Source organism: Doryrhamphus excisus, linkage group LG18, assembly GCF_037039965.1.
Source record: "Doryrhamphus excisus strain RoL-2023G ecotype Guam linkage group LG18, RoL_Dexc_Guam_v1.1, whole genome shotgun sequence".
NCBI lineage: Eukaryota > Metazoa > Chordata > Actinopteri > Syngnathiformes > Syngnathidae > Doryrhamphus > Doryrhamphus excisus.
In genome coordinates, this window is record NC_136374.1 from 17432683 (window position 1) to 17456557 (window position 23875).

Here is a 23875-nt window from a genome sequence, read left to right on the forward strand (position 1 = left end):
ATGTGACTTATACTCCGGAGCGACTTCCAGCTGTGTTTGTGATGTATCATCAATTGGTGAGTACTTTTACTTGATTTTAGTTGTATTTAGCTGTATGATAATAGTACTTAACATGTGTATTAAAGACACACCTTCAGCTCTCCTTGTGCCACCTTCAGGGCCAGGTCGATGACACAGCCGGCAGCGATACGAGAAGCTGCTGCCGTGTGAAGCTCGTTCCAGATTGTGTCGTTATCTACCTGTCAACCAAACGACATGAACACAGCAATTAAAAAAAAATAACCATGGAGTCTAGAGTGAAAACACACAAAACACAATTAGTGTTTTTTTTCTTGTTGAATAGAATGACCAATACGGAATTGAATACCAATTTCATTGTGAAAAACATGTTCACTTCTATTGTGGAGTTGCATCATCACCTCTTTCTGCCTTTAGCGCAAAAAAACCCCAAAAACGTAATAGACGTATAAATACGTCTTTGGGAGCGAGTGGTCGGGTTGAAAAAAGTAGCGAATATATAGGATATTGTCATATTTATGGTAAAGAAAACCTGTTAATGATCTTCCAAATATAGTTTTTAACATCCTTAGATGCTCCAAGACATGAAATAGAACGCATATAATCAACTTTACATTCGTATTACCCAATACAGTAGAAATAATCAGAGAAAAAAAAAGACTTTTACCTCCAAAAAATTAAAAAATCCATCTATGGGAACGAGCGGTCAGGTTGGAAAAAGTAGCGAATGAGTTAATTAATAGAATATTGTCATATTTATGATCTTCCAAATATAGTTTTTAACATCCTTAGATGCTCCTAGACATGAAATAGAACGCATATAATCAACCTTACATTTGTATTACCCAATACAGTAGAAGCTCCAAAAAATGTCAAAATCCATCTTTGGGAACGAGCGGTCAGGTTGGAAAAAGTAGCGAATGAGTTAATTAATGGAATATTGTCATATTTATTGCAAAGAAAACCTGTTTATGATCTTCCAAATATAGCTTTTAACATCCTTAGACGCTCGTAGACATGAAATAGAACACATATAATCAACCTTACATTTATATTTCCTAATACAGTAGAAATAATCAGAGAAAAATAAGACACATAGCGCCAAAAAATGTCATAATTCATCTTTGGGAACGAGCGGTCAGGTTTAAAAAAAATGTATAAATCCATCTTTGGTAGTGAATGAGTTAAGAGTTGAATGAAGTATAAGTATACTTCTTAACATGACAACAAAACTAAACAGCTTCTACATTTTTATGTCATGCAATATACCTCCCTAAAAAAACGAGTCAAGAATGTACCCAATCCCGCGTTTTCAAGTCACATATCTGGGAGCGTCCCACAGTGGAACAATGAAATGGGAGGAATTTTCCTTTTCTTTTATCACAGACTTTGCCATCTTGTTCCAATAACGACGCCAGCAAAGTCATGGGCCGGAAATCCAGGAAGATCAGTGGTCTTATCAAGCGGCACCCAGCCCCCGCTCCCCTCTCCTCCTTTCTTTCAGTTGGGTTGATGGTCCCACGCTCGCTCCTCAAAGTATTTACTGTCTTATCTTAAATGTTTCTTTGTACTTGAATTGGTGCAGTAATATAATCACTTAGTGATCATACTTAGTAAGATCCTAAATGGGGGTTGAAGAACGTGTGTGACGATCCCACTCACCCCCACTCCTCCACATGGTAGCATTACAAATATCCGTTGCGCCAAGATTCCTGCAAAGAGAAATTGATCTTATATGATTTTTATTGATTATTACATTTTGTTAACACTTACGGGCCAACTTCGGGTTGTCCAGCTTGAGGCGGTGCAGAGGATTGGTGCCGTACCGAAGAACGTGTTTTTCTGAATGGACTGACTGTAGCTCTTCCAGAGAGGCCTTCCGACTGCGAAGATGCTACACACACACACACACACACACACACACATACACACACATACACGTACAGATGGGTGACAAATGCTTATGAAACACGATGCTGGACCATAAAAGGTCACCGCTTTGAAGAAAAAGACGGTGGTGTGAATCACGCTACGGCATTCACAGTCACGAGATGAAAGTAGTGACATGTTAGCGTTCTTCCGGTATCGATATGACGAGCCCGTATAGTTCCATACCTCACACTGGCTCCGCAGGCCCCTTTCATGCAGCCGGGACCAAACGCTCTGGACTCTCCCAGGATGCTCTGGGTGGCAGCTGTGGTCCCCACAGGAGCACTGGTGCTTCTGCATCTGAGCGTCGTAAACCAGACCTGGACAGTTGATGTTTGTTATTCTTCACATCTTGCTCTCGGAATTTAACCCACCCTGAACGGACACCATAAAACCGAAACCATAAGCGAGCAGACGCTGTAAAGCTGATACACATTTGATCCCAAGTGCCGCCCGTCTGATTGGTTTTTATTTGGTGCAGTTACCGTGTGCTCATAAAAGCCAAATAAATGCCAGTTTCAGCTCCCAGACTCCGGGCTTGGAATTCTGGCATGTCAGCATGGGAAGTAGTTCCACCTTCTGATTCCCCACAAACCCGCAGCAGTTCCTATCCGGAGCCACTTCAATGCACATGTGCAAGTAAGAGGACAATAAAGATTACGCAGTCAGGCTGGACGCGGTGTGGGGTAGTTTTCCTTTCACCGCCATTTTAACCAAATATTAGCATCACATAACAGACACGTGTTCATTAAGTTCATTTCCGATTCAAAGGAAATGATAAAAAATAATTCCTAATCCGTGTAAAGATTCTGTCCTATGATACTAACCAGTGGTGAAGCGGAGCTGGACATCGGAAGCCGGACTGGACAGCGACACCGGCATGATTGAGGATGGATGAGGCAGGGATGATGTTGAGGCTGGAGAGGACTGAGTCCGAACCAGAGGCTGGTGAGGCCACATCAGGACAGGCACGTTAGGGCAGTCCATGAGGAATCCTGGTCTATGGGCCAACTGCCTCTGTGTTTATTGTATTAAATTCATATTTAACAGTAGCACCACGTTTCACACACACTCACATATCCCGAATACGCTGCTCTTTTTTTTATCCAGTCATTTGTGCTGGTCTTGAAAGTCTTTTAGAAATGGATTCATAATGTGCGGTAGACAAAGCTACAGCGCCCTCTTGTGTCCAACTAACGTTACATCAAGTGAATTCAGTCTAATAAGCACCCTTGACCTTAATGGTTGTAATTAAACATATTATTATTACTATCATCATTAATTATCATCATTATTACTACTACTAACAGTAGTAATAGTAGTAGGCTAGTATTAGCCTGCTTTTGCCCTATAATATGAAATTTGTCAGATATTTTTGTAAAATAAATAAACAAACATTTTTTAAATATCAATTTAAAAATATTAAATTATTTAGGGGGTCTTAAGAACATTTTAGGGGGACCCTATTATATGACATTTGTCAGAGATTAAAAAAGCAATTTAAAAAATCAATAAAAAATATCAAATTATTTAGGGGGGCCCTGTTATATGAAATTTGTCAGATATTTTTTGTAAAAAAAATCAATAAAAAATGTTTAAAACGCCATTAAAAAATCTAATTATTTAGGGGGCTTAAGAACATTTTAGGTGGGCCCTATTATATAAAATTTGTCAGAGATTTTTTTTTTGTAAAAAAATCAATAAAACATGTTTAAAACGCCATTAAAAAATATCAAATTATTTAGGGGGCTTACGAACATTTTAGGTGGGCCCTATTATATGAAATTTATCAGAGATTTCTTTTGTAAAAAAAAAAAATAATCTAAATATTTTTTTGTAAATCAATAAAAAAAAAAAATTAAATTATTTAGGGGGGCTTAAAAACATTTTAGGAGGGGGCCTATTATATGAAATTTGTCAGAGATTTTAAAAAATAACAAAAAAATAATTAAAAATCAAATTATTTAGGGGCTCTATGACATTTTAGGGGGACTTCAGACCCCCCTAAAATAAGCCTAATGACTGGACGCAACAACGTGTGCCGTTTACCTGGCTGACACAATGTGACGTCTCAATCAAGCTTTCCCGCGACGAGGTAGTGGACTCGGTGTCATAAACGGAGTCGGTGCTGGCAGTGCTCTGTCTCCTGTGGAAGCTCTCCTCGCAAACGGATCCCGCCTCGGAGCCACATACCGACCCAGACTCGGATCCGATTTCCTCCAGGTCCATGTCCTCTGACGGGATCTGCGTGAGATGAGGTTTCTCAGTGGAAATGCACGTGGGCTCCACTCAGAGGAGGTTAACACGATCGGCGAATATAACAAACGGGACGCTTGCAAACGTGTATTTGTGTATGACCTCTCACCTTGCTCAGGTGGGAATTTAACTTCAACCTCTCCATCCCACCCTTGTGGCATTGCTGAGGCAGCTGCTGCTGCGTGTGAGTGGGATGGCTGAGGTGCAAGGCGAGGTGGGAGGGGCTGTAGGGGGGAGGTTCAGAGCGTGTTCGCTCCAAGGGCTTGTGGGAGGAAAAGGTGACGTGGCCGTCCCTTCTTGTGGGGGAGGTCAAGTGGGGTCGCTGTTGCAGAGATGGAGGACTCAAACCTTGATCTGTGACGAGGAGAGCAGCAAAGTCACGTGCGTAAACATTTTTGGAAAGACTGTTGCTTTACAAATGAACTAGTGCTATTCAGGCTGCATTTCTCAAAATAGCCGCTAGAGGGAGCCATTGTGCTTTTCACAATATTTTTACATGAAGGCTACAAAACTAAGCTTGCCTTTTGTCAGTGACAAAAGGCAAGCTTAAATATTTATTTTACCCCTTGCAGGTAGTACTTAGTAGTAGTCAAATAACAGACCTTACAGATGATTAGCTTTGTTTTTCCTAATTTGTAAATAATATTTCCTGTGGTGTGGAAAGCTACTCACTTCCAATGACAAAGGAAACATGTTATTTATTAGTGAATAATTACAGAATTAATAGTTTATTGAAAAAAATGTAGTGTCATTGTACGGTAAAGTATAATTTAGTTATTTTGTTACTCACAGGAGATAAGTTGGGAGTGGACCAGCCCCGTGTGCGGCTCCAGTATGAGCACAGGCTGCAGGCCGTGAGCCTGGCTTGGAAAGCTTCCATCCAGAGGTAAGTAGACTTGGGGCAGAGCGGATACCGCCACAGTCTTGGCGACTCGTGGGTCAGCCTGGGAAGACGGGAAGAGAGACGAGGGGAAAAGAGGTGGATAAGCCGGAGATGGCAGGGTAGATGTATCGGGCACACGGGAGTCATTTATGGTTAATCTTAGACGAGATAATTAATGCACCGCACTAACCCTGAACTCACTATTGACTGAACTGTACTTCTGTTTAATACTTAGGAACATATTCTTAGCAATTAGAGCTGTGGTTCACCATAACCACATGCTGAAACAATTGGGCAAGTCAGGTTCAGCCATGATTGCATGTACTCCAAATAAAAGTACCGCTAAGAGGGGTAATCATCATAGTTATATCATGTATACAAAGCATTAAAGGGGATGAATTATAGTCATTTTTGGCCCTTTGTATTGACATGTGGACTCCTATATAGCAGCTACAGCTTTTTATATCTTCCAGAACCTGCACCTGTTCCAGCTGTATTTCTTAGGATTTCCAAAATGGTCTGTTTTAATTTTCTTCACACATGTCCCGCCTCCGGGCACGCCCACTCCGCTGTGATTGGTCATACTCCCAAGCACTACAGAATTTTGGAGAACCCGGAGGTGAGGCTCTGCCGAGGAGGAGTACTCATTGTCGGACACACTTTGTCATGTTGCATTGTTGGTGCCGTGGAGCTCAGAAGCCAGGACGCGAAGGTACAGGTTTTTTTTAGGTTTTCTGAAGGACTAGCTTGCGTAGACCCACCAATTGAGGTGGAAAAGATTATTCGCAACTCCAGACATCGGCGAGTTTGTAATATGCATGCACACGCTATAATGCTACACAGCCAACCGCTCAATTACACAAAATAAACAGTAAAAACGGTGCAAACACGGTGAAATCTTCCACAAAGAGTGCTGCTGAGTGGGGAGGAGGGCAGGCGTGCCCTTCCACGCCCATATAAGGAAGTCCGGCTACCTGCGGCGTCACAAACTTTCCGAAACCGAGCATTCAGAGCCATCCCAAACTTCTTTCAGGACTCACTTCCAAATGCCCAAACCTCATTATCCGAAACTTTGCCATCATTTAACAAGAGAATGCAACATTCTGACTACATTTATACGTCAGAAAAGTGGAAAAAGCGGAGGTTGTAGATTGTTGGAGATTGAACATCTTACATCTTACCTGTGCAGGCAGTCCTGCTGTAATGTTGGGCATGACGGTCGGGTTGCCGGGCAGAGTGAAATAGGCCAATCTGCCATCCTTCAGCAGAAGTCTCTGAGCCTGAATGATAATAATAATCACATATATGCTATTTATTTTCAGCATAACAAAAATGACTTTTGGCCATATATTGACAGCATAAGACCCTTGATGGGACTTTGGAATCTCTCGTTCAATAAATACAAAGGCTTACAAACAGGAAATGCCATTATGGTCTGCTCTGTATCACACACACTGTTCACACGGTACACACTGTACCGCCAACTTGGGTGTTTATTTATAAAATAACGGAAAGCACTGCATATAAAAAATATGAATAAATAATACACATAAATCTGACTTGTGTGTACTTCACAATGCCAAATTAAGAGTACAAGTACACACCTCGTGAGCCACTGGAAGGACTCCATTGTCTGACTGGAGGCCGTCGTTGGGAGAGCTACAGTCCGATGCTGGGGTGCTGCTGGGGGAAGAGTCTGGGACACATAATTCATAAATACATCAGTCTCGACAACAAATTCAAAATTGAATTCAACTGATCTTGTGAAGAAATCATGACAGCAATATCAAATTTGCATACCCAGCGTTTCGGTCTTGTGCTTGACAGCAGGGGGGGCGCTAATCTTTCTCTGCAAAGGGTTGGGTCTTGTGCTGATGAGCTTCTTTAACTTCCACTTCAATGTCGGCTCAGAGACTGGGTGCAAACAAAAAGGCAGAAATAAATCCATGGGGAAGCACGTGCACGGATATGAACAATATTAACCCCGTTCTGTCGAAAAGGGAAACACATACATAAATATATGAATCCATGAATTACAGTTGGAAAAAACAGCGATTAAAGACGCTGCATATAGTTTGTCAACAAGAGGTTGAAACTTAGGAACGCAGGTTTGTATTGTTTGCCTTAGGGCAAAAAAAGCAGCATAGGGTGTATATACGTATGTGTGTGTTGACAGCCATTTTGGGGCAAAGCAAAGCAATCATTCCATGAAGAATGATAAGCGTGCTTGCAGAGATGCACAAGAAGACGAAACCACTCCTTCCTGTCATTCACACGGTCAGAGAAACCTGCTCCGTCGTCTCACAAAGTTCATGATGCATGCATGCACATACCTCACAGTCTATGTTTTGTAACTGTTTTGGTCTTGCTGTGTTGCTGTCACTGTTGTTTTTATGACTTAGTAGTTTGCTCGCTCTCTCTTAAGCCCTGAAGGCCTGGCGCTTCATGACTCTTTACAGAGAGACTGAAACACGATGACCACCACGCCACCAACCACAGTGGTCTATGCTGTCACGTGACACGAACACAAGAACACACCTGAAATGGAGGATTACCAGTCAAAAAGAATAGCTCACCTGTTCTTCGCAGTTCCTTACGCTGGGTGTCAGTGGGTGGCGGCTGAGGCTTTGGGGGCGTGTCTGGAACCGGGTGCCTAAGTCACCCAAAAAAAAAAATAAATAAATAAATAAATGGTAATGGTTTTATTTCATTTGAACATGCATCAGAATTTAAAATGTTTAAAATTTAAAAATTTAAAAATTTAAAAATTTAAAAATTTAAAAATTTAAAAATTTAAAAATTTAAAAATTTGTAAATTTGTAATTTTAAAATGTGTAAAAATTGTAATTTAAAAATTTTAAAATTTGTAATTTTAAAATTTGTAAAAATTTTAATTTTAAAATTTTAGAATTTTAAAATTTTAGTTTTTTAATTGTTTAATTGTTTAATTGTTTAATTATTTAATTATTTAATTATTTAATTATTTAATTATTTAATTATTTAAATTTTTTAATTTTTTAATTTTTTAATTGTTTAAATAATTTATATAATTGGAAATGTGAAACATAGTTAGCTTGTAGAATGGAGATTTGCCTCACCTGTACCCCGACGTGGGACTGCTGTGTTTGGGGGTCAGCCTGTCATGGGTGGGCTGGTTCTTCATGATGATGTGCTCTCTAAGTTTCTGCCTCACCAGGGGACTGGCTATAGCACCTGTTAATTAACGTCAACGTATCACTGCAGCTGTCATTCATTATTTGTATTTTTATAGAAATACATATCTCGCTGATTTGATATAAGTTTTTATATAAATGCAATTTCCTTGGACTGCTGGGAATCCCCTTTTGATTGACGCATACAGTGAAAGGACATGTCAACAATCCTCCTCTCTCTCACTGCAACATTAAAGATTACAAATAAACACTCAGACACTGACTTTGTTCATTTTTACTCTTTCGTATTAGCTGCTGTAGCTCCTCCTGTTTCTCCGCCTCCATCTCTCGTTGCGTTTGCTCAGTGTTGTACTGAAATGACAAAATGAGGATACAAAGGGAAACTATTATTTATTCAACCAGTAAAAATACATTTAAACTTTACCACAAACGCATCATTGGATCCTTGCATGTACCTGTAACTGTTGGTGGGAAAACTGGGAGCAGTGCTGTGAGGTAAAGGGTCCCAGGAATAAGGGACAGTGGGGGGCCAGCATAGCCGAATCTCGGCCTGGATGAACCAGTCTTTGGGAGACACTCAGGTCCATGGACTGTCCCTACGTCTGTGTGGTGATGGACTTTTGCTGATCACATCCACTGTGGAGAGAAACAGAAAGTGGGAAACATCAGTTAAGTATTGGCAAATGTAGCATCAAATGTAGCATCAAATGTAGCATCAAATGTAGCATCCAAATGCTAAATAAATATAGACCAGAGGAAATGACATAAGACGACGGAATCAATGGACTGGTAAAAGTGATGTGATGTTCATTGATCCATTTCACTCATCATTTATCGTTATTTTCTGGTGACCTTTTGAACGGTTTGATAATGAAATTCCAGGTACTACAATATGTAAATGCACCAAATTGTTTATCATAGAACAGAGCTGACCTGTGACCTATCAATTGTTTTTTAAAACGTCAAAGCTACATAGCTACTATTGTCATGGATGAAGAGGCTTTGACTTTGCTGCCTCTCGGATATAGAGACACTGGGAAGGAGGAAGGAACTTTCGGAAATTTACTGAGCATTTACGGCTGCAAATGACTGCAACGATATTGCTTAATATTACTCACGGTAAGAGAGGCTGCATTTTTACTGGCATATAATGAGGAAGATTGTTGTAACAAATGTAACATTAGGGCAATTTCCATATTATTTCCATATATTCTTCAAAAGTAACGTTCTCCGTCCATCTTTTGCGAGTTTATTTTGGGTTACAGGTTGGTGAAAGTCAAGTCAAATCAAGTCAAGTCAAATCAAGTTTATTTAGAGACCACCGTGCTTTACAGGAGCACAAAACAATTTTTCATACACTTTACATTAAGAACTCAGTAATGATAATAAAATCATTCATTCATTTTCTACCGCTTATCGGAGGGGGTGCTGGAGCCTACCCCAGCTGTTTTCAGGCGAGAGGTGGGGTACACCCTGGACTGGTGGCCAGCCAATCACAGGGCACATATAGACAAACAACCATTCACACTCACATTCATACCTATGGACAATTTGGAGTGGCTAATTAACCTAGCATGTTTTTGGAATGTGGGAGGAAACCGGAGTACCCGGAGAAAACCCACGAATGCACGGGGAGAACATGCAAATTCCACACAGAGATGCCCGAGGGTGGAATTGAACTCAGGTCGCCTAGCTATGAGGCCTGCGCGCTTACCACTCATCCACCGTGTAGCCCATAATAAAAACAGTCAAACAAATTAAAATGAGCCAAACATTAAATATGCATAACAACAGTATTAAAATAAGATGAGAATAAAAACAATAAATGTGGAGTAAAAGCTAGGAAACAGAATAAAATAAAAGGGATAAACGATACAAAGATAAAAAGAGATAAAAACCAGGATTACTCATTTAGTTGGGATCGAACGCCAAAGAATAGATGGTTTTTCAGTAGTGGTTTGACTGGTTAACTGGTCAATTACAATTGTGAATAGGGCATCGAACGCACCAAAGCCAGCTACGTGATACAGCAGGCTACTACTGGTTCAAAGTACCAGGTGATCCTCCATACGCAGACCCACAAAGGATTTTGGTAAACGTCTCTCCTCCTGCGTGCCGATTTGGCCCCAATTCCCAACAGCAACACTGACTCACAGTGAACTCATCATCTCTGCGAGGGCGTCGTTTCTGGTTTGCAGAAGTCCCTCCCACGCTGTCAACCCTGCAGGTCAAGTGAGACTTACGCACAGTCGAATAATAAAAGGGAGTTCATAAGACCATTAGGGTTTCCAGTAGATGCTAATGAGCGTTTAAGCACAGCGGTTTTCACTTCTGCTCTCTTGATGACTGGAGCGCATAACAACAACTGTCACTTGGCTTGTGTGTTAGCTCCTTGGCAAAAACTGATTTCTATGACACATGGTGAAAAGGTGGAACGTGCCCGCACCAAGAACTTGTTAAACTTTGCTGAAATGTGATTAAAATGTGGATAAAGGTCCCACCTTGGACACTTTTATATTATTATGTATTGTATTATTATGAATCTATGAGAAATATCAACACCAATACAAGGAAGATCTTTCCCCGCAGTACTACTATGTCATGCAACTAACTCTAACTCTGTCTTGACTCTAAAAGTACCCCAAAAATTATGCAATGTAAATCATTTTCACATTTGGTAATGGTAATGGTAATGGTAATGGTAATGGTAATGGTTTTATTTCATTTGAACATGCATCAGATTACAATTGAATGCATCCCATAATCAGTTCCCAGTTCCACATGTCCAAAAGGAGTAGGAAGAAGCAAAGCTTATTAAATCCTACCCCTCTATCTGTTACTTTTACAATCACTAACTGTTACATTTGTTCACTTCCTGCTTTCCTAATATGATTGAAGTATTTTTTTAATAATTTTAAAAAAAATTTTTTTAATTAAATTAAATTAAATTAAATTAAATTAAATTAAATTAAATTAAATTAAATTAAATTAAATTAAATTAAATTAAATTAAATTAAATTAAATTAAATTAAATGTCACGTATTGAAGTACTGGGTGATATGAGCATCCAATGCCATAATGGGTACCATAGTGCGTGTCAATATAGTGATATATATAGCACATCATGACTGGTTCAAGACTCTTCATCCTTGTATTTAGCAAACATCAACTGCTTGTATTGTTTCTTGAATTGGCTCATCGTTGTGCATTGTTTGATTTCCTTACTCAATCCATTCCATAGTTTGATTCCACATACTGAAATGCTATGGCTAGCATAACGTAGTCCTAGCATAGAAGTGTTTCAAATGTACTTCTTCCCTGAGATCATATTTCTCCTCTCTTGTAAAGAAGTATTGGATGTATTGGAGTATTTAGCTGATGATGCATGAGTAGGCCACAAGTAATTTTGTCTTCTTCACACTTGCACAGCACGTGTACACTGCCAACATACTCTATGTGAATGGAGTACCATTCCAAAATGAGCACAATCCAAAGTGTATTTATTTCATCTGTGCAACAAAATCCCTCAGTGTGATGAAATATAGTTATTAAAGCGATGCATACTGCATGTATAATAACAAAGAAAGTCGTGATATCATCTTTTGCCTTATATAAATAGCAAGAAGTGCATCTACAAATTATCTATGCGAGCGCTTCTCTGTCTTCTCATTTTCAGCATTGTGCTGCTAAAAATAAACAGGAGACAAACTTCTGGTTTCTGTAATGGCATATTTGTTTCACAACCATCCATCCTCTTTCTGTGGGCCTTCTGCACGCCACACACACACTTGTGCACTTCCTGTATCTAAAGTTAGTCCGCACCATAACATCCTCTTGGTTCTTTTAGGCAAGCAGAAGCTGCTATTTTGGTTGAATAGATTTACTGGCTCATCGCAGCAGCTTGAAAGTACAGATGTCTGTGGGCTATATTTATATCAACACTGCGGACTGTAAATTTGGCTTTGTTTATTGTTGGCTTCAAGTGAACGCCGCATTGCTATTGGATGGAGTTCAGTCTCCGAGTCACACATCGTGCTAAGTGAGAGTTACTATTTGTGTACAATAGTAGACGCCGCGTACACTTTGATGAGCAATTCCGCCGTGGAATACTGTATAACCCAAAAAAAATATTCATTCATTTTCTACCGCTTTTCCTCACGAGGGTCGCGGGGGTTGCTGGAGCTGTCTTCGGGCGTGAGGCGGGGTACACCCTGGACTGCAATCCCAGGGCACATATAGACAAACAACCATTCACACTCACATTCATACCTATGGACAATTAGAGTGGCCAATTAACCTAGCATGTTTTTGGAATGTGGGAGGAAACCGGAGTACCCGGAGAAAACCCAAGCATGCACGGGAAGAACATGCAAACTCCACACAGAGATGGCCGAGGGTGGAATTGAACCCTGGTCTCCTAGCTGTGAGGTCTGTGCGGTAACTACTAGACCGCCGTGCCGCCCCAAAAAATATATAAGGCAAGCTAATAACTCTTTTAGGAATACACCCACTTCATTTGCACAGTGAGATCTAGTACAAGAGAGGACCTGTAGGACTTCCTGTAGAGCAGCTACACGTATGGCCGCTACTGATGTTAGTAAAACTCTGTCAAAGCGAGTATGCAGTATGACCGGATACCTCTCCGACACGGCTTATGTCAATATGTTACCCACTTTTAGCCCCTCCCCTACTTGCCACCTATCCCCGTTCGCCATCGCTCCCCACTATTCTTACGTTAAGAGGAATGCACAGCTGTTGGGACATTCTGTCCCTCTGCTTCCGAGCAGCTGGAGTATCACTCTCCTAATGCGTGCATCCATACGTGTGCGTCGACCCTACGCCTGCCAAGATATTAATAACTTGCAGTTGCTTCTTTTCAGTGTACACAGCAGGTCTTTGTGTTTTGCGTTGCGTTGATCTGAGTGTGCAACAGTTGAGGGAGCAAGTACTGTACCGACGCATCACTGTATTAATATCGCCCCTGATAGTGGCTCTTTGTTTCCCTGTACCTCGAGGCGCGTAGTTCAGTACATTATTTTTAGCGTCACCTGTTCCAGACGGCAACGGGGCAAACGTGTGCAGTGCTGATTGCTGTCATATTAATAGCAGCGCACAGAGGCCTTTTTGTTATGAGTATGTGTATTAGGAGTAACTGCAACTGCCCTTACAAGTGTTTGTATTGATGTGAATGGGGGCTGTAAGAATTACACAAAGTACACAATAGCAGACAGTTGAATACTTTAAGTCTCGTCTTACAATCCACTTTATATATTCTCTGGCTCCGAGTCATGTGGTACTCTTTGTCTTATAATGTTTTCTACTCGTATACTGTTTTTACTTCCATCCATACAATTTCTGGACCGCTTATCCTCACGAGGGTCGCAGGGGTGCTGGATCCTATCCCAGCTGTCTTGACTGGTGGCCAGCCAATCACAGGGCACAAATAGACAAACAACCATTCACACTCACATTCATACCTATGGACAATTTGGAGTCACTAATTAGCCTAGCATGTTTTTGGAATGTGGGAGGAAACCCATACACACACGGAATCGAACCCTGGTCCCCTACCTGTGTGGCCTGCAAACGCTGCAATATATCGGCAAATCAGACGTAAAGCCAATATGGAGCGTCTCTAGTGACAATATTACTAACTAACATGAGTCTGCAGAAGAAGCAAGGTAAGTTCCTCCAGCTCACGATGGAATAATGTTGGGGGCATGAGACAATGGAACACAGACAATGTGACAGTTCTCCTGTGAGTCATCCTTAAAGGAACTTCAAGCAAAATAAACAAATCAAGTACACGGACTGAGGGCATTGAAAAGACAGGTTCAGCTGGTGCTTATGCGCTTGTTTTGAATAGATTATTGTTGTGCAATGTGGGTTGTCATAACTTCAGCTCTGATGCTGAAATGTGCTTGTATTTTGGGAAGTGTTTTTTTTTTTTAACCTGTACAGCTCCTGTACACACTTTGTTATACAAGACAGAAATACAGCCGGCACTAAGTGAATTTTGTGATTCATGAATGGAATATTGTCATAGTTATGGTACAGAAAACCTGTTTGCAATATTCTAAATATGTTTTTTTTAACATTATTAGAGCCTTCTAGACATGAAATAACACCCAACACCTTTACACTCGTATAACCCAATATAGTAAATATAGCCAGAGAAAATGATCCATTTAAGACAGGAAGGATGTGACAAGCTGTCGTCAATTGACTACATATTTTACAGACTATTTTTCATTCTCTCAATAATAAAAAACAAAGTGAGCGTCAACACAAGACCAGCCAACAAGGCACTCAGGCGATTCGGTGTATGTTTAGCAAAATAAAGCACAGTGAAACATTTTGTTTTAATAGTTTTTAAGGTGTGCGGGCTTTTATTTTGTCATGGTGCTGTGGCACGATCAATGTCTGAATTCTCTTCTGGTATCTGCAAACGTTTCCTGCTGCTGCACCTTGTTGTTAATGCTCATTCTCTCCCTCTTGTTTCCCGCAGACAATCCACCAGTGGTTCTATTTCTGTGTTTTGAGGAGTGTATCACCAGTCATATGAGTTGATCTTAAATCAGGAACAGGAAATGTGATCTCGGGCTGTGGCCGGTCCAAAACACTGCGCTCATTGTCAGCACACTGCTGCGGATTACACGGGCAAACAACCGGAGACTTGTAAAGGTTCTTTCCTGGGAATATGTTGTCATAAAATGCCCGATCCAAATTGACTCTGCGCTAGCGGAGGTCAGTGGCAGGTGGTTTAACTTTACCATCAAGTGTTCTCCAAATCGGTGGACGAAAATATTTGGGACAATGAAAGGCTCACAAGTAGAGCAGTGACCAAAAATATGTCTTAACCGTCTTTCCAATTCAATGCTGCTCTTACTTAAAAATAGATGACATCCATCATTAGTTTGGGATTTTCTTTTTTATTATTACAAAAAGAGCATTCAATCATATCGTTTGTTGGGACTTACTTGTTGAATGTTAAACGCTGTAACAAAGCAGCAACCCTTAAGACAATCACCACTTCCAGAGTAAAATGGACTTGGTCTGTGTAAGGAGACACTGTTCACCTCGACTTACAAGGCCTGTTACTATTCATTATTCAAGGCGGCTATTCACACACACAGATACTGTATCGCGGCATTCAAAGGACTGATGAAATCTTCTATTAATGAGCGATAAACAGAGGAAAATGTGATCTGAGCTATTTGAGAGGCAACAGAAAGTAGACTGGTGTCAAATTCCGCTGAAATACACTACACATGTAACTTGAATCCCTATAATAGCACCCGAGCTATGACCGCATGTATACAAAGACCATGAACTGCAGACTGCCATGGATGTTTGTTTGTAAGAGTACTGTTAATGTGTGTAACAATATAAACACATCCAATAGAGTTGTCCAATACAGCTTTGGATGTTGCTGCAAGTTGCTGCACTTGTCGGATACCCAGCATTGCCAGATGTGTATGATAACTTAATATTTCCAAAAATCACACAATATAAGATCATTTGACCGCTTAAATAAATTGCAATTAACAGGCACAAACAGGATACACCCTGTACCCTCAGATGTTTTGCATTGCCTCACGCGTCCACAGCCAAATGGGGGCGCTGTTCTGCCATTGGCAGCTTTTTGGCAACAGCGTTGTTTACCTTATTTAAAAGGTACAACTGCAACTTATAACTTATAAGTAGGGATCCTCTGATTAATTGGCCACCAATCAATATCGGCCAATTTCTGTGAAAAAGCATATAGTCAATTTTTGGTCTCTCCTATGAAGTTAAGGTTGTTTCCGCCATCATTTTACAACCTCCTATGTAAATTAAATGCAAATGAGATGATGTCATCTCGTGAGTTCTACGACAGCCAATAGCTACATTTCTTACTGAAAAGCTAGCAACAGTGGGTCTGTGCTAATGTTTTACTGTAGTAGATGATCCTGAGAAAAGCTACATTGATTATGTAGGCACGATCATTTTATTTACGATGAAAGACATTTGATTTTTTTATTTCTCATCTAACAACGTTACATCTCATGTCAATATATCAATTATTCCCAACAAGAAGGTAAATTGTTTCAAGTATTGCTTTCCACTTGCTAAACATTCAACACGCTCTGTTAGCAAACAAACGTCGCCTACCTTACAGACGTGAAGCTCAGATGGAGTTTTGTCATTTTCTTTTCGCACTTAAACTGACACGTTTAAGTCACATAAAAGAAAAATATATTTTTTTACATTGTTCCTCATCCTTTACGAGTTCTAAGCTGGTCGTTGTTGAATACATCTTCTTCATTTTCATGGTCGCACTAAGCTAACATGGACGCAATAGTACTGTAGGTGCAGTAGCAAAAACATGTCCTCAGCCCACGGCAGTCCTGGTGAAAGTGAGCTGAACACTTGAAGCAGGATCACCTTTAATTGTGCTGCTAGTGGGCGTGTTATAGTCCACAGGAAGTTCAGTAGTGTTGTTGTCTGGCTTTGTGTTCTTGAACGCAGTTTCACTCAGGGCTGCAATCTATCTGTGACACTGGGTTAGGGGGGCTTGCATAATTGCATGTACCCTCTTGGTCAAAAATGCAAAATAAACAAACTATAGGTCACATTTTTTGGGTTGATATTTATTTTCTAAAATCAAAGACCAAGAACAGCCGCCAGTTATAGTAATAACAATAAAATGGAGAACAACAGCTTAAATAACATAATATGAATAGGCGCTATGTCAACATAACATCCATCCATCCAGGTCGCGGGTATGCCGGAGCCTATCCCAGCTCACATTCACATCTATGCACAATTTGGCGTCGCCAATTAACCAAACATGCTTTTGGAATGTGGAAGGAAACCGGAGTACCTGGAGAAAACTCCAGCGCGCACGGACAGAACATGCAAATTTCACTTCTCAAATATCACCGTGTTCATCTGTTATATGATATTTTTAACTGAAACAACCGGTGATTTATGAAGGAAAATCTTGAAAATGACAAACTTTTTCATACCACCATAAATGTTGCATTTTCTCTCTTGTATTTGCATGTGTTTTCCCAAGGTACTCAGGCTCCCTCTCACAAGCGTCTGAGGTTAATTGGAGGCTGGAGTGAGTGTGAGTGGTTATTTGTGTATATGCACCCTGTGATTGACTGCCGACCGACCCAGGGAGTACACCATGGACCGCTTTTCACTCCCCACCTCTCTCCTGTTTTCCTAAGTGTCCAAATCCACCTTTTACCAGAACCCGTGTTCACGTCAGTGTAACGAAGCTGAGGACAGTGAAGTGAGCCAGTGTTTTGTTTCCTTTGACCCAGACTGACCCTACGGATCATAAGGTTGACCATTGTGCATTTCAATTGTTTAAGGGGAAAATTACGACCGGAGTTCGAAAACATGATAAGCAACGCTATGTTGTGGCTCAACAGCTCATAACTTCGAGTCATGAGTTCAACCTCGGATGGAATAATCGCGTTCAAGTAAATTGAATTTCATGGCAGGCTATGTGAAGACTTACAGTGAAATCTTGAACTGAATGTTTCTTTTTTGAAAACTAATTGACGGAAACAACACCGTTAGCAGTTCCTGTGGAGAAAAGGAAGCATAAAGCATTAATTCATTAAGTGGTGTTTTTTTCCAACATGTGTTACATTTTATTATTTGAAGATGTTCCGATTCAGCAGCGGGGCTCCAAGATGAGTTTTAAAGAGAAAATAGACATATGGTATACATGCGTATGACTCCAAGGTGGAGTTTTGCGGCCAGTAGGCCTTACTCTTCTTCCAGTCACAGGAAGCCAGCAGGAATGGGAGGAATGCAGTCAGGCAATACGGTGATGGAGGGAGCAGCACTTGAAGGGCACATTGCCAAGAAAGCATAATAGAAGAAGAGTGGTGAAGAACACAAACGTATGTCAGTGAACAATTAAGTATGCCTCCTCAAATTCACGGTCACACTTGGATAAACAAACAGTCAGCGGATGCTTTTGTAGTTGCCTGCAGAGCAACTTGTAATTGTGACATGTTTGCGTTTCGGTAATGCGTGCGGTGTCAGGCGTCACACATGCAAATGTTATACTACATTCATTTGACTTATTCATCAAATGTGCAGCTGAGTGAGCAGTAGTGTGGTGACTTTGAAGAAGGTCCCGAAGGCTGCTCACAGTGGTGGGTAGCCTCAAAAGCCTTTCCACTCCCAACGGCAAAACAAAGTTAAGCCACAGAGGGGGTAGATAGCATCTGCAGCCTGTCACTTTTTCTGGAAACTGACTGTGACGATGGAAAGTGTGTCCCACAATGCGTTCAAGTTGAAACTCTTTAGTTCACGACTTGTGAACATCCTCAAAATACCGAAAAAAATGAGAAGTGTAGTCGACTATCCACAAGCCAAATATAATGAGGAAAATCATATACAGTATATTTCAAGGAATACACCGTCTTATTATCCACATACAGGCTCGGATAATTATGTAAACAGAGATGAGCGTGGAAAAGATACAATTATATCTTTGACATTTATGATATGTCCAAGTTTCCTTCTCTAGACTGAAAAAAAATCCACAAATATTTTGTTAAACGGCTTCCACCATGACAAAAATCCTCTGACAGTCTTTCCCTATGCAATTAGAAAACCCTTGGCAGGGAGATCAGATTCCTGCAGATAAAGCGTTTTTCCACCAGGGGGTGGTACTCTAATAAGTAACAGCATCTTATATGAGTTAGCAAAACTACACACTACAATTTACAGTATGTAGACATAAACCTGCATCTAACTCTGATGCCTCATTCTCTTAGTCCCTTCTTGTTCTTTATGAGGTATCCTCTCTACAACAATATAGACTTACAGGTAGGGATGCACTGATCAGGGTTTTATGCTGGCCATACCCATCATGCATGAGATACCAGAATTAATTTTGATGTTTTGAAACATTTCAATAATCAGATTTTAGCTCAAGATAACCAAATTATCAGAATAAATTCAGTGTCGAGATTGTAGGGCTAGTTTTTATTTACCAAGCAGATCTCCACTCAGACAGAATGTGGTCTTTGTGTTATTTTTGTGGTCTTGTCATTACTCGTTTGTCACGGTATCACCATCATAACGCTGGACGCACTATGTGTTTATGTTCACTAGACAGCCACACACAAATTGTGTTGGGAGGACATGACATATTTAGTATAATGACAACAAAAGAATAAAGTTGTTGACGCCGTGACACTTAAAAAAGTTACTTTGTACCCCATGAATGTGAGACAAAAACACACGGGACAAAAACAAGCTCCTAACTAATCTGCATTGCTTTAAAAACTAAATTTCACTGTGGTAAAAAGTCACATTTGGATTCCGAAGACCAGAAGCTAGGCGGATAACTGTAGCTAACTGCTAGCGCCAATGCAAAGCATGTAACAAAGATGCAAGAATAGTCAAACTGCCAACAAGTGTTGGATGATGTCATTGAAGCAACGTAATCAGGTGTCATACTGAGTCACAAAAACAAAGAATACTAAAGCTCTCTCACCACTTGAAAAGAACTTTAAAAACTGAAACCCACTTCTTTGTCCCTTCGTACTCTCCGGTGACGTAATTTACCTGGCTCCAGTCACACATCTTTTACATAAACTACCGTACTAGTATGTGTCCGAGGGAGAGTCATGTCCCCGAGGGGCACTTCCAACTGACTGTGGCCTCTTAACCTGATGCCCTTTGCAATTAGACAAACCTGGAAGACATATAGTACTACACAAACCAGTACCGTACATGAAATTATGTCAGACATACAGTATGACATGAGCAACACTGCAAAACGGAATCTAGGTCAAAACTGCTTCCTCGCCACTTTTATGAAGACCAATTTGCTTATTTTGATCTGCATATTTTGGAAACAGGAGATCAGAACATTTCGGTAATGAAGCCAGACCGATGTTGGTGATGACACGGTCCGTTATTCAAAGTGTGTTATGTGGGGGATTGTTATTTAAAAGGATGGATGGACGGATGGCTGTCCGGGGAGGACTTCCGTAAATGATATATTCATCTGGAAAAACAATATGCAGGATAACTCAATCCTGTTTTTAATACTTGAAAAACAGAGACAACCTCTTTCTTCCGGATGTTAACTATACAGCCTCTAGGTATGATCTGTGTATATTGGTCTCGTGCAGCACTGCATTACATTAATGATCTGTTTCTCATTTTTAGCAAAAGTTGTGTGACTGGACAGTCTCCGGGGTAGGTGGGTCTGTTTCCAATTTTCTCCCCTTCCCCGTCCTGAGGGACAACACTTCCAAAAGCAAACAAATAGAACCAAATAACAATGAGCCATTATTTTCTTTTCAAACCGCAATGTTGCTCTGATGAGTCCTACTTTTAAGACAGATCAACGTGCCTTCTAGCAGTTTGCCCTGATGAAAACTCAGAACTGCACAACTGCACAAAGTTTCTCACACCACAGGAACCACAACATACTGGCATACGCTGCATGAACCATTGACACAGGCAATACATATACTAATACGTATATTTGTTTGCAGAGAAATGTCGCAATAGAATATTTCCTACCAGATTTGAGCTTCCGCCCGGCAGTCCGGTCAATCAGTGTCAGCAGTCTGAGAGTAGTTGTACGAGAAGACAGATCCCGCTTTGACAGGGGAGTGGTGGTGCTGAAGCACACTGACTCAACCGCTTGACACAACTGGCTCTGAAATGTTGATGTCTCGCCCTTCCCTTCATGCGAGCCCCGCTCGCCCTTCTCTCTCTTCGCTCTTTCCCCCTCTCGCCTAATCACTCCCTTCAGCTCTCGGGCTTTCGCAGACGACACAGTTGCTCTGACGTATCAACCTCCCGTAAGTTGCCAGTGCCGCCCCTGCACCAGAAGCCACACAGAGGTTGTGTGTTTGTGTTAGCGTGTGAGTGAGTATATGTCGCAGAGAGTAGCAGATTGTGCTTGTGTCTGTGGGACAATAGCAGGAAGTGTTCAATTAGTACTTGCAAAGCACAGAGGATGGTACTAAGCAGTACCTGAGTTAAGAGCGTATACAGCGGTATATCTCTTTAACAATATATGTCATTTAGGTTAATGTCCACCTATAGAATTGGTGTTAGTGATATTATTCTATTATCACTAGCATTTATTCTTAATTCTATGAATGACTCAGGGTATTTCTCATACGTTTATTCAGTCGAGACCTCACAAGACAAACTTCATTACTTGGACTTGTACGAAGCATTCAGTGTGATTACTTCCACAAGGTCACTTATTTCTTCCCGGCAATTGCATTTCAGCCGAAAAAACAGAAGGTAGATGCTAAGGATTTGGAAAGAAGCTTGCCTAGCTTTTTGTTATTATTAAAACTGAATAAATTGCATTCTCGTGCCTGCAAACCTACTAGCCAGGGATCTCCTGATCCGATGTTAGCAAAAACAGTTCATTTAGTTTGACCTTTAAATGGTTCTGCATGGAAATCAAATCGATTAAAATCTCCTTTCTCGTGATGTTTGAATCACTCAGTCCGTGAAGCACTCAGCTCCCGTGTGACCTAGCACAAGATTTTCAGCAGACATGGCGATACTCCAGACACGGCAGTCAGCGGCAGACAACACACATCAGCCATGTTAGTTCAATTAACCTGCGTTGATCTTTTTTAAGGGCGTGTGTGCGTCTCCTGTCTGAGAAGAGAAATGTGGCTGGGAAGGTCAGCAACCCCCCCTGACCTCAACTGCTGTGTGGTCTGCCGCTACGTTAGCTACCAGGGATCAGACTTGCGCTTCAAATGTAACTTCATCCTTTGGGACAACACAGCGACCAAAGAGTACTCACGTTTTTGGGGGTCGTGACACTTTGTATTCGTGAAGAGCGAGAGGGATTTTCTGGGTCTCAATTTCTTTTCAAAGTCACTTTCGCAAGCAGGATCAGTCGTGTGCATATCTGGTATTTTTAGAGGATGAATGGACTGTAACATTGTGACATTTATTTTGGGACTTTAAAGGGATTTCTCAGAATATCCAGGCTAGCCACAATGAGAGCTTGTGCGTCCATAAAAGAAACAATTCAGTTTGTCCAAATCTGAAGGAGTCTTGCTTTGACACAAAGAAGTATCATTTGGAATGCTCACAGGAAAAGAAGACAAAAATGCTGATAAGGAGACGCTTGATCATTTGAAAATGTGCAACATGGAAACGCAGGGCTGCCGCAAGACCACGGCAAGTTCAAGATGACATCAAAGAAAGGTTGTTATATGGGATATGGCTTCTAAGGACAAGATAGCAGACTGCAAATGACTTGCTAAGTTGTTTTCCTTTATGGTAATGGACATCGAAAGTGGCACAAAGTGTGTCTGAAAGGTCTAGAATGTCGTGAGACAGGTTAGTTTTACCCTACTGATGATGTGTTGTTGTAATCTTATCTACAGAGACGTGGTTCGGTCGGGTGCCAAGGGTACCTGAGTCCAAGTATGGAAATTGGTTTCTACTGGAGAGATGTCAACTTCTAAGGTACTGACCCCAAACTTCTACAATTTTCTTCTTTCTCTTTCGGCTTCTCCCTTCACGGGTCGCCACAGCAAATCAATTCCCTGCATCCAACCCTGTCTTTTGCATCCATCTCTCACACCAACTACGCCTCCTACCTGGCAGCATCCTTCTACCAATATATTCACTATCTCTCCTCTGGACATGTCCCAACCATCTCAGTCTGGCCTAAAGGACTTTATCTCCAAGGCCTCTAACATGTAATGTACTCGTTCCTGATCCTATCCATCCTGGTCACTCCCAATGAGGACCTCAGCATCCTCATCTCTGCTCCTTCCAGTTCTGCTTCCTGTCTTTTCCTCAGTGGCACCGTCTCTCGACCAAACAACATGGCTTCTCGAATGTTTGTTCATATGCATTAGTATGCTAACGCCTACTAATGTTCTCTGGACTTCATTCGAACTAAGATCTGGCCTTGTCTTCCCTAGCAGTCTGTCACAGCTGCATATTTTCTTCAATTCAATGTCCATTCAATACCCAATAATAATTGGATAAATTACAAAAATGGCGAACCATGCACCGTCCACTCCCACTCCATCCATCTGTTCTTCTACTTAAGACAAACAACCATTCACACTCACATTCACATCTCTGGACAAATTAGAGCAGGGGTCTCAAACTCAATTTACTTGGGGGCCACTGGAGCTAGGGTCTGGGCGAGACTGGGCCGCATCAGGTTTTCTAAAAAAAACCCCCCCAAAAAAACGCATTTATTAAAAACAGAAAAATGAATAAACTTTGCTTTGGTTTCAATTTTCTACAAGAAAAGCTCTGATAAAACATTCTCAAATATCTCAAATATCTTAATTTGCCATTTTCTGCACAAAATAAGATGAAAAATAAATAAACAAATCAAGAATAAAGAAAATCAATCAGTAATAAATAAATATAATAATAATAATAAAACAGCAAATAATAAAAACTTAAGAAAGCACATATAGTTGGTGGGTAGACAAATGATTTTTTTCAGATTAAAATGAACAAAGCATTATTAGAGCCCTGTAGACATGACAAAACACGACTATAGTCACATTTATACTCTTTTTATTTACAACATATTGCGCAACTGCAGGGTCTTGAGACACATGCT

The 23875-nt window shown here is 40.8% G+C and overlaps 1 protein-coding gene across 1 annotated transcript in view; it reads right to left on the minus strand.

Annotated features, from left to right (window-relative positions):
• The window catches only part of LOC131105914 (histone deacetylase 7-like), a 34391-nt gene extending 13224 nt beyond the window's left edge, over positions 1 to 21167 (minus strand). Inside the window, exons 1-16 of the mRNA XM_058054417.2 lie at positions 20818 to 21167; positions 8715 to 8895; positions 8523 to 8610; positions 8185 to 8299; positions 7663 to 7739; positions 6887 to 7000; positions 6691 to 6782; positions 6268 to 6366; positions 4994 to 5147; positions 4313 to 4557; positions 3997 to 4191; positions 2775 to 2964; positions 2134 to 2267; positions 1792 to 1912; positions 1681 to 1730; positions 132 to 239 (exon numbers count right to left, since the gene is read on the minus strand). Of these exons, the coding sequence (XP_057910400.2) occupies positions 132 to 239; positions 1681 to 1730; positions 1792 to 1912; positions 2134 to 2267; positions 2775 to 2964; positions 3997 to 4191; positions 4313 to 4557; positions 4994 to 5147; positions 6268 to 6366; positions 6691 to 6782; positions 6887 to 7000; positions 7663 to 7739; positions 8185 to 8299; positions 8523 to 8610; positions 8715 to 8846 (1914 nt within the window). The 5' untranslated portion in view covers positions 8847 to 8895; positions 20818 to 21167. The remainder of the gene's footprint in view (positions 1 to 131; positions 240 to 1680; positions 1731 to 1791; positions 1913 to 2133; positions 2268 to 2774; positions 2965 to 3996; positions 4192 to 4312; positions 4558 to 4993; positions 5148 to 6267; positions 6367 to 6690; positions 6783 to 6886; positions 7001 to 7662; positions 7740 to 8184; positions 8300 to 8522; positions 8611 to 8714; positions 8896 to 20817) is intronic.
• Between the last annotated feature and the right edge of the window lie 2708 nt (positions 21168 to 23875).